Raw genomic sequence first — 16745 nt, 5'->3', positions numbered from 1 at the left:
CCTCTGTGTAGCACATCCTAGAGAGAGAGAGAGAGATGTAGCAGAGCTCTCTCCCTGATGTGCTTGCTCTCTATTTGCAGGGAGCTCTTTTTCATTCAAAAATAGGATAGCCGAACCTCACAAGAGTGGCCCAGAACTTTGCGGAGTGTAGAACAGCTCTTGGAAATAGAATGTCTTGTTGACTTGCTAGTGGTGCCTTGCAACGGGGAATTGGGGATGGGATGTGCTTGGTGTGTTCTTTCTTAAAAAGAAAAATGAAAAACAGAGCAAGCAGTCTGCCTCTCGCAAGAGCTCTCTGAAGTGCTGGTTTGTTTGTGCTGGGTCTTCCCTCGTCACAGGAGTGACTCTGGGTGGATCCTTCCTCCCCCCCCAAGAAATAGCGATGCACCTGCTACCTGCCTATCAAGGCAAGCGAAAAGCCTGTCCTTTAATAGAGGAGGGTGATGTAGTTACTGTGCCGCAGCCACCCGTCTGTTGAATACCCTTGCTTCCCATTTTAGTAAAGTGCTTCAGGACGGCCTCAGCAAGAGCGTCGGGTTTCCACGGAAGTAGGTCAGAGAGAACCCCCGTCAGGGGTTTCGGTGCAAGGTGCCTTTAAGCGGAGCTTCTGGGGGACATTTTGAACTGTCGTCAGCTCCTCTGTAAGGATCCCCTCCGGGAACGTCCGGAAACGAATGAGAGAGAAGAGGATTAAGCAGCTGCCGCCGAGCAGATAATCGGAAGCTGCCTTGTCCCTTTGAGGGCGAATGAACTTGTGTGCCTCAGCGAGTGATTTAAGAAATACATAGGGTGTGCTGGCAAAGAAATCAGCACTGTTTTAATGACGTGTTCTTTGTAACAAATAGCACTGGGATAAGAATTAATATACTGCCAGGTTCCAGTAACAGGGAAAGCTTTGCCCGTTCTCGGGTTTCACAGGAACACCTTCTCATGCAGTCGGTGGAGCTTTCTAGGTAGAAGAAGGTCCAGGGGGAAAGTATAGGGTGGAGCCCTCAAAATGAGCTCTGCATCCTCAGTGGGAGTTCAGGATGCTGTGGGGTTTAGAAGCTGGAGTGGGGAGGACAGCCTAGCTTTTTTCCTGCCATCTATCGTTCTGCAGTCGGCCTTGGACAACAAGTGTCCCAGCAACTACAGCTGGTGAATCAGTGGTCAACGGTAGCTCTCGTAGCCCAGTTTTAAAACACGACTGGGTGTATCACTCCTTCCTCTCCCACACAGTTTAGCTCTTGTATGAAGGGGGCAATCCTCAACTCAGTGCAATTGCATGGGTGCCAAATTCATGCAAGGCTCCCCTCTCTTTAGTTGATGCTGAATTTAGCATCTGCGTGCGATTGTCATCGGCTCTGAGGACCATGCAGAGAACTTCGCCACCCGTAATGCTAAGCCCAGGCCTCTCCTTTGCCAAAAGACCCAGGTACCTTCTGCTAACTAAATTTAATCCATTAATCCCGTTAACAGAAATTGCTATAGAATTGACAGCCTTCTCTCAGAGCTTTCGGGAGAAGAATGCTTCCACTGCCTGCTTGTTGGTTCTCAAACGTGACGGTGAGCCGCAAACCATGTCTTGACGGCACATGAGCAAAATTGTGCCCGTTTTGCCCCTCCCAACTCGCAGCAGGGGAAGGCAGACCAGAATTCGCAGCTGAGATCTGTTCTTGCCCTACTTCTTGTGGTTTGATGGAGCCAAGCAAGCCACGATCCAACGCTAAATCAAGGATCGCAGTTTGTTTCCTCGAAGGCATAAGCGGGAAGGGTGTGATTTGCTTGTGCACCGTAAACCGTGGTTTAGGTCTGCCCACGATGCACAGACACAACCATACAAAGCCTTTCTTATTCAAACTTCCTAGAACCTGAAGCTTAATGCCTTTAGCAGGGAAGTGATAGCATATTGTCCGATCCTCCTGTGCGTTGTCGACTTTTCCTTTGACGTTCAATGTGTTTGGTTCCCCCCACTCCAGCCTCCCTGTGACGGCCATTTTGTCTTCTGTGTTCTGTAGAAATGTTTGTCGGGAACTGATACAAATAATCCAGCCCAGGTGGAGGGATTGGTTTGAAAAGAAAGCTGAACATTTTGCACTTTTGATACTCTTGGGTTGGGTGGGTGGGGAATAAATAATTTATTGGGCAAATTGTCTTTTTTTTTGTATTTGTGAACAGCCCTAATTTTATTTTGGTTTTGCTTTAAGACTCTTACAGAATCTGCAACTGAAATAAAACTATTTTAATGTGTGTTCAGAATACGGTTTGGTGCTTCCAAGTGACTCTTGATGATAAAGTAATGGTGGTGGCACAGTGCAATTTGGAGCCAACTCTCACACTGCTAATTTCCATGGCATTGGATTGAGTTCAGTGCCTTTTGTGGGAGACCTTCCTAGGGCTTTCTCTCTTCCCTTTCCCTCTACCCTCCCCTGCCCCCTCCCCTCCCTTCACACAATGTAGAACTGAATTTGTGGAACTCACAGACACAAGATGTGGCCGCTCAGATGGCTATAACAGGAGATTACGATGGAGAGGTCTAAATAGAGCCTCCAAGTTCAGAGGCAGTATACCTGCGAATACCAGTTAAATTTGGGACAAAGAACAGAGGAGGCTGTTGCCTTCACGCCCTGCTCATGGACTCACTGAAGGTGTCTGGATGGCTGCCAAAGGAGAGAGGAATATGTGGATTACATGTAATTTTGATGTAGCAGAGCAGGAGAAGCATGGTGACCTTGCAATGTGGTTGGACTCCCATCAGGGATGTTGGGAGCTGCAGTTTAGAAACATACGGAGGGCACCCCATTGGCTATCCCATCTTGGCTCTGAGGCTCCCAGGGATATGTTCTCATCCGGCACTCTTTATAATTTGTACATTCATTTATTTGCATGTGCCTTTTATGTAAACTACTATGCTCTTGGTGAAAGCTTGGCATTGCCAGGTGCTCTTAGGTATTGGGTGGCTGTGTCCTGTGCTCCATTTTTTGGTTTTTCTTCCAGCAGCAATGAGGACTAGCAACTTAATTTCACCACAGAACCAAAGATTCCCAGAACTTGTGTTTGCTGGTGAGCGGTCTCCCATTATGTCAACCCTGCACATTTTCAGCTGTCCTGGTTATTGCTGTAGGTGTCAGGAAAGGGTCTGGTAGCAGGCAGAGAGTTGCACAGATCCAGCAAAGTTAAAAATGCAACGTTCTGATTCTTTGCAGGTCTGCAGGGAGGTCCTTGTGCATTACGAGCGCCTTTAGTGTGAATCAGAGGCTTCCCTGGAACGGTTTATGTCCTCTTGACTTGCGGGAGGGCGCACAGCATTTCAAAGAGCAGATTTGCTCCCAGGAGTGCTGTGTTACCTGTGTAAGCAAAAGGAGCAGAAAGCCAAATTAAGGAATTTGCTGCCTCTCCCAACCCTTGGCTGCTATGGAGAGAGCAATTGGCTAACTGACTACCCTTCAGGGTAGCCAGAGAAGGGAGCTGCTGTCGTGCCCCCCACTTAAGCCTCAGTTCTCCAGTCCATAAAATGGGGCTTGTAGTGTCTTACTTTCTTGGATGTGCTGCGAGAGGGACTTCACAGAACTTAGACATTGCTCTTGTCAAGATAACCCAAGCAGGAGCCTGACATTTTGGGGGGATCAAGTATCAGGTTGTCGCTAAAGCGGCAGATGCCAAGATACACCACTTACCGGAAGCATCATACATCGGCGCCACTTCAACAAGGTCGCCCCCAACAATATTCAGACCTTGGCAGCCGCGAATAATCTCCAGAGCCTGTTTGAAAATCAAGAGAAGGCAAGTGGGTCAAGGGCAGGGAGAGGCTCTAGAATTAAGTGACTTAAATGAGCGGAGGGGAAATGCATTTTGTAGTCTGGCCCAGGAGCTGAATGTGGCCCTTCAAGCTCCTCTCTCCGGCCCTTGGGAGTCTCTTCAGTCTATGCCACACCCCTTTGCCCCTGTTTTGCACACTCCAGGAATGTTTAGCCTATGCCGCTAACCCTTGCTAATGCCTCTTGCTTGCCTACAAAGGTAAGATTTTTATTTGTTGTTTGCTTCATCCCATTCTGACTCTGGTGCTGTCTGCCACAAGCACATGGCCTCTAAAAGATTATCCGGGAGCGAATGTGGCCCTTTTGCTGGAAAAGATTCCTCGCCCCTTTTACAGAAGGAGGTCTTTGCATATCAGGGATCCAACCAGATTGAAAAATGGGCACAAACGCCCGCAACTGAACAGACTGATGCAACTGGTAACCTCCAAGTCAGAAGAAGGTAAAGCAAAGTCTGCAGTTACTAAGGCCCTACTATGTCGCTGGACTCAGCTCCAAGCAGAGTAGCCAAGGATCAGGGATGTTGGGAATTGTCAGCCCAGCAACATCTGGAGGGCTGCAGGCTCCCCACTTTTGTTTCAGACAAAGCTCAACCCCCTAGAAGCCAAAGCAATGCAGCAAACGTCTTGCTTAGACCTGTACTGCTTGAGTTTCTGCACACTTATTTTACCTGCGAAGGTGTCAGGCCGGCAATCTCGGGTGTCCCAGTGCCAGGGGCGTAGGCGGGGTCTATTCCATCGATGTCAAAGCTGATATAAACGGGCTTGTCTCCCATCTGCTTCCTCACCTCTGCCATCAAAGGGACTAGCGACTTCATCCAACAGTCTTCTGCTAGCACCACCCGGAAACCCTGTTAAAACACCGGCGAAAGCTTTGGAATGGAGAACCCCAGGGTCATCATACCGATAAGGTATCTAACTTTGCAGCTGTGCAGGTGTAAATTTGCTCTGTGGCCCCACAGCTGACACCTGACAAGTGTTCTCCCATGAAAAGGAACAGAGGAAGGTGCTTCCCCTGATTTTCTTGTCCTTTCACGACTGCAAAAAAGGCTGTGTAGATGCAGAGAACTGATACAGAAGGAACCAGCTTCCTTAAAATCCTAGAGTGATTAAGTTTCTAGTCCTTATCGAGATAGGCTTAAAAGTGTGTGAGCAATGCCTGGTGAACTTTAGAAAGCCGAAAGGGAGAATCCGAGTGAGAGTCTCCATGCCTGAAGGTGGGGTTGTAATGTCTAGCGACTAGTGATATCTGGGAGGCAGGATAGAAAATGTGCATGTTCTCCCACAATTTATCCAAGTTGCAGAATCTGGCTTTCTGGGTACAGAGTATGGATAGGCTGGGTGCAGATTTTTAAATATTTCAGCATGCACAGAGTATGCAGGCCTGGTTTTTTTTTGTTTTTTTTTTTTGCTGTATTTCACACAGAGAACCAGTGTGTGGTAAGGGTTAGTGTGTTGGATTAAGACCTGGGAGACAAGGGTTCAAACCACTACTCAGCCATGAAGCTCACTGGGTGACCTTGAGCCAGTCACTCTCTCTCAGCTTTACCTACCTTGCAAGGTTGTTGTGAGGACAAAATGGGGAGCTGAAAGCCTGTGAGCACCTGAAGCTCTTTGGAGGAAAGGTGGGTTATAAATAAGCAGTGTATATTCGTGATTTATTTTTAGGTGCGTAATAACGAATGAGTCACGCTAGGCATGAGTAGTACAGTGGTACCTCTGGATGCGAATGGGATCCGTTCCGGAGCCCCGTTCGCATCCTGAAGCGAACGCAACCCACATCTGTGCATGCACGGGTCGCAATTTGCTGCTTCCATGCATGTGCGTGACGTCATTTTGAGCATCTGCGCATGTGCAAGCAGCGAAACCCGGAAGTAACGTGCTCCATTACTTCCAGGTCGCCGCAGAGCACAACCCGAAAACGCTTAACCTGAAGCTACTTCAACCCAAGGTATGACTGTATTGGGTGGGCATAATATTAGAAGTTTGACATGGTCTGATGTCATGGATTGGTTAGACGAAGAGGAATGGTGGGAGGAACCAGCTGGGGGACCACCAAGAGAAGAAGGCTCAGAGCCCGGGAATTGGTGATGGGACAAGGGAAGGTGGTGAGAGGGAAAAGAGGAAGATGACGGGGAAGAGAAGGTGTTGGAAGCTGAAGAGGTCACAGGACTCAGTGAACAGGGAGATCTGTGGCAGAGAGAAGTCCAGAATTAGAGGCAGAAACCGAAGCAGGACAAGATGGATTGTTTCAAGAAGTGGCAGAGAGATATTTCCAGATTTGTCTGGCAGGGCAAGAAGCCTCGAATAAAATTTAAGATATTAACTGATGCTAAAGAATGAGGTGGATTTGCCCTGCCAGACCTTAAACTTTACTATGAATCAGCTGCTTTTTGCTGGCTGAGAGAATGGCTGCTTCTTGAAAACACTGATGTGTTGGACTTAGAAGGTTTCAATAATGTATTTGGTTGGCATGCATATCTGTGGTATGACAAGGTAGAAGCACATAAAGCGTTCAAAAACCATATTGTTAGAAAAGCATTGTTTAATGTTTGGATAAGATATAAGGATTTGTTAGAAAATAAAACCCCAAGATGGTTGTCACCAATGGAAGCGAAGGCACAGAAAAAGCTCAATATGGAGGCCAAATGGCCGAAATATTGGGAAATTCTGGAACAAGATGGAGACAGAATAAAACTGCAGAGCTTTGAAAAATTGAAAAATAAAGTGCGAGATTGGCTCCATTATTACCAAATAATGGAGGCATTCAATTTGGACAAAAAAGTTGGTTTCCAGGTGGAAAAATCAAAATTGGAAACAGAATTGTTAGACTCAAAAATTAAGAATTTGTCAAGAATGTATAACTTGCTGTTGAAATGGAATACTCAGGATGAAACGGTGAAATCTGCTATGATAAAATGGGCACAAGATGTTGGACATAACATTATGATGGCTGACTGGGAACAGTTATGGACCACAGGCATGAAATTTACGGCATGTAATGCCCTAAGAGAGAATTTAATTAAAATGATTTACAGGTGGTACATGACACCAGTCAAGCTTGCAAAAATTTATAATTTAATAATAATAATAATATAATAATAATAATATCTTTATTGTCATTGCCCCCTCTCAGGGACAACGAAATTACTCGACTGCTCCATAAAAACACTAATTAAAACAATACAGTATAGTACAGCAAGGAAGATTAGATGACTTTCAAAGTCCAGGCTTCCCATTCAGGGCCGAGATCGCTCTGGAGAAGAAGCTGTTCTTAAGACGGCTCGTTCTTGTCTTCATCGTCCTGTATCTCCGTCCCGACGGCAGGAGCTCGAAGAGACAGTGACCAGGATGCGATGGATCTTTTACTATGTCCAGTGCCTTCCTATGGCACCTTGTGGCATAAATCTGCTCTAAGGTGGAGAGTGGGCAGCCAACAATGCTCTCTGCTGCCTTAACAACTCTGCACAACCCCATCCTGTCCTGGGTAGTACAGCTTCCGTACCACACACATAAGCCATAAGTGAGCACGCTCTCAATAGCACAGTGATAGAAGGCAAGCAGCAGTTTCTGCGGAAGATGGTTTTTCCTTAGAATTCTCAAAAAGTACAGTCTCTGCTGCGCCTTCTTCACAAGCCCCCTTGTGTTGACACTCCAGGACAGATCCTCTTGTAATTCAATGCCCAAAAATCTGAACGTTGTTACCCTCTCCACACAGACCCCATCAATCAAAAGTGGCTGGATATTGCTCTTCTGTCTCCTGAAGTCCACCACAAGCTCCTTTGTCTTCCTTGTATTTATGAGCAAGTTGTTAGCTCTGCACCACTCTGTCAGCCGCTCCACCTCATCTCTATAGTGCGTTTCACCCTCCCTTTCAGGGATGAGCCCAATCACGGTTGTGTCATCTGCAAATTTGACAACCCTATTACTAGGGTGAGCAGCGACACAATCGTACGTGTAGAGAATATAAAGGAGCGGACTGAGTACGCATCCCTGTGGTGTTCCTATGTTAGTCTTAAGCATTTTAGAGGTATAAGGGCCCAACCGAACCCTCTGGGAGCGGTCTGACAAAAAGTCCAATATCCACCCACAAAGTGATAACGGAAGCCCCAGATCTTCCAGTTTAGACATCAGACGCTGTGGTAGAATGGTATTAAATGCCGAGCTGAAATCTAAAAAAAGCAGTCTGGCATAACCCCCCCGCTGCTCCAAATGTGCAAGGACGGCATGGAGGGCAATCGCCACAGCGTCCTCTGTCGATCTTTTCGTTTTATAAGCAAATTGGAATGTGTCCAGACCCTCTGGTAGGCAGGCAATGACATGATTTCGTACCAGCTTTTCAAAGCACTTCATGATTATAGGTGTGAGTGCTACTGGACGAAAGTCATTCAGTTCTTCCGGGTTAGGTTTTTTTGCTATTGGAACGATAATAGAGGACTTTAGGCAGGATGGAACAATAGCCTGGGCTAGGGATCGATTTAAAATCCCAGTGAAAACTCCTGCTAGTTGATCTGCACAGTCTCTCAATACCCTTCCAGCTACCCCATCTGGCCCTGTGGCCTTCCTTGGGTTGATTCCCTTCAACACCTTCCTCATCTCTTCTTTTTCCACAGAGACTGCTACATTCCTTTGTACTGATGATGGTGATGGTAGTGATGATGGCAAAGCCTTCCCAGGGAGTGGTGGTGGTGGTGGTAAAGCCTCAGCAGGTGTTGCTGCAGATGTTACTTCAAAACGGGCAAAAAAGGCATTCAAATCCTCTGCGAGGGATGCCCCTCCCTCGTCTGCCAGGGAATCCTTGGATTTATACCCTGTTAATTCTTGTACACCTTGCCACACCTGCCTGGTGTTGTTACTTTGTAGATGATTCTCCAGCCGCTGTCTATACGCCTCCTTTGCTACACGGATACCTCTCTTTAGATCTGCTCTAGCTAAGCTGTACAGCGACTTATTTCCACTTCTGAAAGCAGTATTTCTTGCCTTTAGCAACCCCTGGACCTCCCTTGTCATCCAGGGCTTCCTGTTTGGGTAGATCTTTATCCGGCGCCTCTGTGTTACATTGTCAGTGCAGAACCTGATATAGTCCAACACTTGCTCAGTATGAGTCTCTATATCCTGTTGGACGAATACCTCCCAATCGGTGTCATGAAAACAGTCTTGTAGTTGTTGGGATGCTTCAGCTGGCCATATTGTAATATCCCTCTTTATAGCTGGAGTCCGTTTCCTCAATGGAATATATTCAGGAGTCAGGAGCAGGGACACATGATCAGATTGGCCTAGATGTGCCAATGGTTCGGCCTTATAGGCCTGTTTAACATTTGTATACAGCCTGTCCAGAGTCTTTTCTCCCCTGGTTGCACACTTTATGTGTTGATAGAATTTAGGTAGAACCACTTTCAGATGTGCCTGGTTGAAATCCCCGCATACAAGAAATGCAGCCTCGGGATACTTGCCTTGTTGTCTGCTAATGGCATCATGCAGAAGACCCATTACCTGACAATAAATGTTGGAAATGTAATGAGACTGAAGGTACATTCTTTCACCTTTGGTGGAGATGCCCAAGGATTAAGACATTCTGGGAGATGATCTATAATGAAATGAAAAAGGTATTTAAATATACCTTCCTGAAGAAACCAGAGGCCTTTCTCCTGGGCATGGTCGGCCAACTGGTGCCAAAGAAGGACAGAACTTTTTTTATGTATGCAACTACAGCAGCAAGAATACTTATTGCGAAGTATTGGAAGACACAAGATTTACCCACCCGGGAAGAATGGCAGATGAAGTTGATGGACTATATGGAACTGGCGGAAATGACTGGCAGAATCCGAGACGAGGGAGAAGAATCGGTGGAAGAAGACTGGAAAAAGTTTAAAGATTTACAGAAATACTGTAAAATCAATGAATGTTAGAAAAATGTTGGAATGAAGTTATATGGCTTTAGTAGAAATGTTATAAGGAACTAAGTACAAATAGATTATTAATGTATTAAAGGGAAAAAATAAGGTCAGAACATGTTAAGAAAAATTACAGGACAGAAAACAGAGGAAGATGGAAAGGAATTGCTGAAACAGTAATTGAAGTGGAATACAAAAAGGGAGGTGTGAGGAGGTCGTTGAAACAAGTGAATGAAAGATAAGATATTGAAACTATTGGATGTGTTTTAAATTGTTTTTGGTTTTGTTTTGTTAATTCAATGTTTTAGTGTTATTGTTATGTAGTGTCTTTGTTTTTGTATTGTTTATTGTATTGTATTGTTTTGTTTAATTCTTTTGCTTTTTTTGTAATCTTTAAACTGTTAACAAATATTATTAAAAAAAAAGAAAGAAACCGAAGCAGGAGAGGCCAAGAGGCAGAGATGGGTCAGGCTTGTGAAGAGCCACGGGCATCTCTCTCACTGGCCACAGCAAGCTCCCCTCCTTGCTGGTGTCTCAGGACCAGAAGAGGCATGAAAAGGGCAGAGGAGAGCATGCAGGCATAGTCTCCAGTTGCTTGAGGAAAACCCTGGAGAGGAGGAGACATAGACTGCTGGGGGGAAGCACGGACCTTTAGTCTTGGCAACTGCTGCATGGGGGGCAAGACCTACTGGAGATGAGCTGCTGTGCTCATTAGGCCTGTGCAGATCCTGTTTTGCTAATAAAGAGCTAATTCTCAACTTGTTCGCTGTGATCTACTGCTGGCTGGCTCCTGGCATCTTACCTGGTCTCGGCAATACTTGTAAGGGTCCTGAGTATAGGAGGAGCCCCTGATTCCAATCTGAACAACCCGTTTGCAGTCCAGGAGTCCCTCGTCCACACAGCGCCGGAACGGCGTCCCATGGTAGATCTTCTCCCCCAACGCTTTGTCTCCGGTGTCCGTGTGGGCGTCTACATGTACCAGCCCCACAGGGCCGTGCCTACAGAAGGAAGGAGAGATGCTAAGGGAACAAAATGGCATGACTTGACCACTACAGGGAAGGCGGGAAAGCTTTGTTTCTACCCTGAGGACCACATGCCCATCTGCCGGGGGCCGCATGCTGGTGATGGGCGGAGCCAGAGACAAAGGCGGGCGGAGCAACGGATGCAAATCACGCCTTTTGTACAGGAGGCTAGTTTGTACATGCACACCCTATGCCCCTCTCTACCCTCTGCCCACAGGGTTGGCAGAAGCTGCCTGACACTGTAGGTGCCGTTTCTCAATTTAGACTCACTTTTCTGCAACGGCTTGCAAGATGGGATACGTGATTGTGTGGTCTCCACCTGCAAGGACAGATAATATGGTTGATGGTGAGATTGAGCCCTCTCCCTCTTCTTTCTATACATTCTCTAATGTTACTTTAACTACTAGGACTTGCTGATCAGAAGGTCAGCGGTTCGAATCCCCGCAACGGGGTGAGCTCCAGTTGCTTGGTCCCTGCTCCTGCCAACCTAGCAGTTCAAAAGCACGTCAAAGTTCAAGTAGATAAATAGGTACCGCTCTGGTGGGAAGGTAAACGGCATTTCCGTGCGCTGCTGTGGTTCGCCAGAAGTGGCTTAGTCATGCTAGCCACATGACCCGGAAACTGTACACCAGCTCCCTCGGCCAATAAAGCGAGATGAGCACCGCAACCCCAGAGTCGGCCACGACTGGACCTAATGGTCAGGGGTACCTCTACATATATTAAGATTGCATGTGTTTGGGAAGCTCTGTCCTTGGTGTCATCGTGATAAGATCTAGTTCTTTAGGCAGAATGAGGCAGCTGACTCAGGAGGCAGATGCTACTTTTGGGGGGTTTCTGATCTCCTTTTTTGCTTTGGGATCTTTGGGACTCCTTGCCATATCAACACATGGTGATTAGATTTCTGGAATACTGCTGACTAGGAGATTGCCCAGGGGCACCTCAGCACCCCTAATTTAGCTGCTTCTTTGCGATCAGTGCTATCGCAGCCCCAGGCTGCTTGGCAACATCCTTACCCAGCGTGAGGGGCACGCAGCCCTGCGCCACTATCTTTTGAAAGGCCTCTCGGATTTGTCGGCAGCTATCCTTCAGGTTATACAGGTTGACGTTCACATCGCCGATGTCGGCTGCCACAAGAGAATGGTATGGATCTGCCCCAGTGCTTGGATTGAACAATCTCACCATTGATGACTCGGCCCGGATGTGGCGAGGACCAAACCTGAGGTGGAAACAAGCAACATCTGTGTTTGTAGTGCTCAGCCTCCCTGTAGGGAGCCTTTGGCAGACTGAGGACCGCATTACTTCCTAGCATTCCTTCTGAGGGCCGCCTACTGCTGGTGGGAGGGGCCAGAGACAAATGTAGGCGGGGCAATGAATGTGCTTTTTACCTAGCCTAGTTTTTGCACACACACTGTGCCAGAAAATAGGGGGGTTGCCTTTAACAGCCTAACTCCCCTTTTAAGGGACCCAGAGTCCCCCAAGTTTTTAATCGATCAGAGATGGGTGAGTTGAGGCAGGATCCCATGAAAGCAAGGCAGATCTTTATTATTCTATCCCCCTACCCTGCTTCATAGGAGGTGAGGACCCAGAAACAAGGATGTACAAGAAGTTGCAAAGACTTTAGGAATTGCCCGATGCCTTAACCAAAGACCACCGAAAAAATGTCATACACATGTCACAGAAAGAGGCGGTCTACAACAGAAATTTGAGCATGTGGCTTAGAATTAGAGGGGGGGATGGTACACACAATGGCCAGTTCTCTGGTAACAATACCCACACCCACCCACACACCGCTCTCTGTCCTCCATCCAGGTAAGCCAGAGGGTTTTCTCAGAGGGAAAGGACACATCTCAGCTGGGCCCAAACACTCAAGGAGGGTGCAAAGCAAGGCTTGTGAGGTGTGTGGCCAGGGAGGGTCCTGAAGACCAGATAGGCCTGGGAAACTGAGGTCTCTCACCCTTGCCTAAAGGCCCCTGATAAGCTCGCAGCTCTGATGCCCTGGAACTGATCTAAAAGTACATGTCCAGTTGGAAAGGCTGAGGGGATGGATCTCTCCCCTGGGCTGAAATGGCCTGTGATTGTCAGAGGGACCCCAAGGTGGCCCAGAAACATTTCAGATCATACCCAGGAGACTTGGATATGTTATATAGAATCATAGATAATCCCTTTTGCTGAAGGGAAATTTAGCTATGCTGGAACACACTATTATATAGAATCATAGAATTGTAGAGTTGGAAGGGACCCTAAGGATCATCCAGTTCAACCCCCTGCAATACAAGAATATGAGGGGTTTGAACCTGCAACCTTGGCGTTTTCAGCACCACATGCTAACCAGCTGAGCTATGCAGGTCAAAGAACCATTGTTTCTCTGTGTAAAATATTCTTCATTTGTCACAGCTGCAGAGAAATGTTGAACATATGACTTCCCCGTGGTCATGAGCCTGACAGAAGGTCTGCCAAGGGCGCATCCTGCTTGCTGGGTCTTGTCATGGGCCTCTGCAGCTGAAACAGCTCCACTTCAGGAGATGGTCCTTGCCGTTGAGAGCCAATTCATGCAACTTGCCCCTTTGAACTTGCAGGATGTCAAACAGGATTTTCCAAACTAAGGAACTTGCAGGATTTTCCAAACTAAGGAACTTCTTCCTACTTGCAGTGGGAAATTAACTTGGCCCAGAAATGGAAGACACTACAGGATTAATTGTAGTACAAAAGCATGTGGACTGACTCTGGCAACTGCAGAGATAATAGCTCACAAATTACACGTTTCTAAGGGTAAGGAAGAACCAGAACATTTCTGCACTGTTTGGTGAGATTTTATGTGTCCAATCTATATAAACAAAATTCTCTTCCCCCAGCAAACTGGATAATTTGGCTTTCACAATGTGTTTTGCTGCTTTTATTTTTCTACATTATCTACATTAGAAAATACAACCTCTGTACTGTTCCTATGTTATGTTTTATAACTTCATTTTGTTGTTGATTTGTTGTAATTCTGATTTTACATTAGGAAAACACTAAGAAAATTAGAAGAAAGCCAATCTGATTCCATTTCAAGCATGAGTTTCAAATAGGGCTGAGGATCAGAATTTGATATTGAAGGGTAGGGTTTGGTCTGCTCAAAATACCTCTGGGGCAAACTCTTTTAACAGACGAGTCCCGATTTCACTTTTGAGACCCATCACTGGGCACCTAACACAATACCAGCACCTTCTTTCGCATGTGCACACACACATTGCTGTATGTGTAGTCTCTGTACAAACGTCTTCATGTTTTCAGAAAAACCCACACACATAACAGTAGATTTCCCAATGCATCACATCACTTTTGTTTCCAAAGCGCGGAGACCAGGTTGCTCAAACTCCAAGGAGAATTTTGGAGAAACAGCCCCAAGGTTGTTTCATTTCACTGCTAAAACCCTCAGCCAGGCCTGGACTTTGAACTTTGATTGTTGACGCAGTTAGGTAATTTCTGGTTTTAAATGGGTCTTATGAAACCTCGCCCCTTTCAATGGTCATGCGAATGCGTCAAAATGTTCTGCTACTTTGGGGGACCCTCCTGCTCATTCTGCAGATTAGGGGAACCCTGGGTGACTGCCCCCCAAAGTCCTACCCTGATAGCACCGCTGTGTGGCCTCCCCTCCACCCAAGCCTAGTTTGTGATGCAGCATTCAATCCCTTCCCTTCCCTAAGCAAACCCACTCACCTGGCCCCAGGACGATTGGAGGTCCCCGTGTCAAGAGGGACCCCCACAAACGCCACGTCCAGACCCTCTGCTGAATTCTGGATGGGCAGCTTGAACATGGAGCAGACCCCCACGGGTCTGGCCACGAACTCCGCACTGGGTGGCACATTGAAGCGGGCATCGGAGAGAAGGCGACGAGGGAGAAAACTCGCGGTGTAGAAACTTTCAAAGAAGGAACCACAGGGAGTTCTGGGCAGGAAGCCAGGCCGGCCTGGGTTAGCCCTGCTGTTGCTGCTGAGGTGCTGAGAGCGACATGTGCCTGTTGGGAATGTTCTGCAGGACACCTGCTTGCCAATGGCGAGGCTGTTTTGACACGCCTTCCCCTGCAACAGGGCTTTGCGCCCCAAGGAACAGAAGAGCTCCATGCTGAACCCTCCAAAACAGGATACAGCTGGTAGCTTTAAAGGTTTCCAGGAGATATACTCCCCTCGTAACATGCACAGCCAGTGCGCCTGCCTCTCTGCCTCCTCCCTTGACAGGTTCAAAGGGCACAAATGAGACACAGAAGCCTGAGAAGCCTCTGCAGCCAGTGAGACTTTTTTCTCACTAGGTGGCGCTGTCTCATTTCCAGCTGGGATTTCAAAAGTTTTTTTTTCCAGGGTGGAGAGGAGAGACAGTCATTTTTACCATGGCCAGTATGTGTGTTTTAGAGTTGATGACTTATTTCCACCAGAAAGCCTTAGTTGCTTAAGAGCTGTTGAAGTTCAGCAACACAACCACCTTTTTTTTAAGAGGAGGGGGAGGTTATGCCAGCTTCTACTGATCTTTTGTTTCTTTCTAGCCAATTCCCTCCTGCTCTAAAAAAACAATCCCTGGTTCTTTAGAGAGAAGCTGTCAGGCCATAGACCAGAAAGCCCTTTAAACCTATTTTTAAGGGAGGCAAACGAAGTGGTCCACATAGGGCAATCACGCCCATTGGCCCCCATCCTGCCTGCAGCTTCCCAACCCTGACTTGATGCTGAACCGTCCCTTGTTAAGGGGGATTCACGCTTCGAACTTGCAGCGGACAACATGCAAAAGGGTCAGACAGCAGGTGATGGGAATGATGGGAGGTGGAAGACATTGGCACAGAACCCAAAATCTCCTGCTCCTGCCCTTTTAAGCATTCTGCTGCCAGGCACTGTTCTGGGTTTTGACCCTTGAAACCTTAACAAATCATTCAGTAGGGAAAGAGAGAGAGAAGGGAGGGCTCTCTTGCACCTTTTAATCATGTAGACAAAGGAATGTCTGCATGTCTAAGTGAGAAATGGCCTTAAGGACTTGACTTGTTTTAAAACAAAAGCTGAGATTCTTGGAAGGCTGGCTTTTGCTACAAAGTATTAAAATGTATGCTTGTGCAGCTTTTGTTGTGGAATGTATACAGGTGCGCAATTAGTATCTGAAAGAATCCATCCAAACTTTTTGAGACCCTCATTCTTTCAGGATGGCTGTTCAGAATGGGGATGCCTGTCACAGACTCCCTGGAATCTGCCCTCCCTTAGTGCCACAATGGTTTTCGGTCCCTGGTGCAGAACAAAAAACAGAATGTCCAAATACTCTTTTAGTGTTTAAGTAACACACACTTTATTTCACCAATAGGTAACCTAATTCACTCTCCCAACTAGCAACAAAGACCTCAACAGCTACCAAGTCTAACTAAAGTAATTAAGAATGCTCAACACAGGCTAACTATTAACACCCCAAAGTGATTTGGTAGAACATCAACGTTTATTCATTCTGCCAAATGAGAGGTGGCTCAGTTAGCCTACTGTGATGCCAAAGCTTAGGTAGATACTTCTCTTCCCCCACCCCAGCCCTTTCACCTCTCCTCTTGTTGTTCATATAAAGAGGGAATAATCCAGGGACTCTTCCACCCTCCAGCTGGGGTTTGCAAAATTCATGGGAAATGTTTTATAGTTGCAGATGTCATGTGAACCAACCCCACCCCCCGTTTTTAAGTCTTAAAATAGTCTCCAAAAGTATATATGGCAGATCACTGTGATAGTTGCTTTCTAGAAATCAACTGCATGGAGTGGTCTGGGATTCCATCAACTTCCTTTCTAGTACTGAAAAATTATATATATATATATTAGAAGTCCTGTGCCACTAAACATCCTTTAAACTGCTTGGCCTGGTCGATATGAATGATCAGGAATTCCATGCAGGCAAACATGTGGAATCCTTGATAGGCAAGTGATTGAGATGGCGAAGCAAGGACAGAATTTTTTGTTGCCAGCTGGATCATCAAAGTGGTGTGATGCTTCTCTTTTTTAATTTAAAGAAAAGAATCAAACGTGGAATATTTGGATGTCTTAAATG

At 46.6% G+C, this 16745-nt stretch overlaps 1 protein-coding gene across 1 annotated transcript; it reads right to left on the bottom strand.

Moving 5' to 3' along the window:
• Positions 1-2912: 2912 nt before the first annotated feature.
• On the bottom strand, positions 2913-14957 carry AGMAT (agmatinase). The gene is made up of 7 exons (XM_053400517.1): positions 14409-14957; positions 11723-11925; positions 10980-11028; positions 10490-10685; positions 4465-4644; positions 3657-3741; positions 2913-3326 (listed from the first exon to the last, which is right to left on the bottom strand). The coding sequence occupies exons 1-7, from the start codon at positions 14882-14884 to the stop codon at positions 3253-3255; spliced, it is 1263 nt and encodes a 420-aa protein (XP_053256492.1). The 5' UTR covers positions 14885-14957; the 3' UTR covers positions 2913-3252.
• Between the last annotated feature and the right edge of the window lie 1788 nt (positions 14958-16745).

Source organism: Podarcis raffonei, chromosome 8 (genome assembly GCF_027172205.1).
Source record: "Podarcis raffonei isolate rPodRaf1 chromosome 8, rPodRaf1.pri, whole genome shotgun sequence".
Taxonomy (NCBI): Eukaryota; Metazoa; Chordata; class Lepidosauria; order Squamata; family Lacertidae; genus Podarcis; species Podarcis raffonei.
This window is presented reverse-complemented; position numbering and strand designations above follow the sequence as displayed.

Bases quoted from the DNA above. Each gene is read 5' to 3' on its own strand.
- AGMAT (XM_053400517.1), bottom strand. From the start codon at position 14,884: ATGTTACGAGGGGAGTATATCTCCTGGAAACCTTTAAAGCTACCAGCT. The intron at 11,029-11,722 runs GTAAGGATGTTG...CTGTCCTTGCAG, and splicing joins CTGCGTGCCCCTCACGCTGG to GTGGAGACCACACAATCACG. The intron at 4,645-10,489 runs GTAAGATGCCAG...GTGTTTTAACAG, and splicing joins ACAAGTATTGCCGAGACCAG to GGTTTCCGGGTGGTGCTAGC.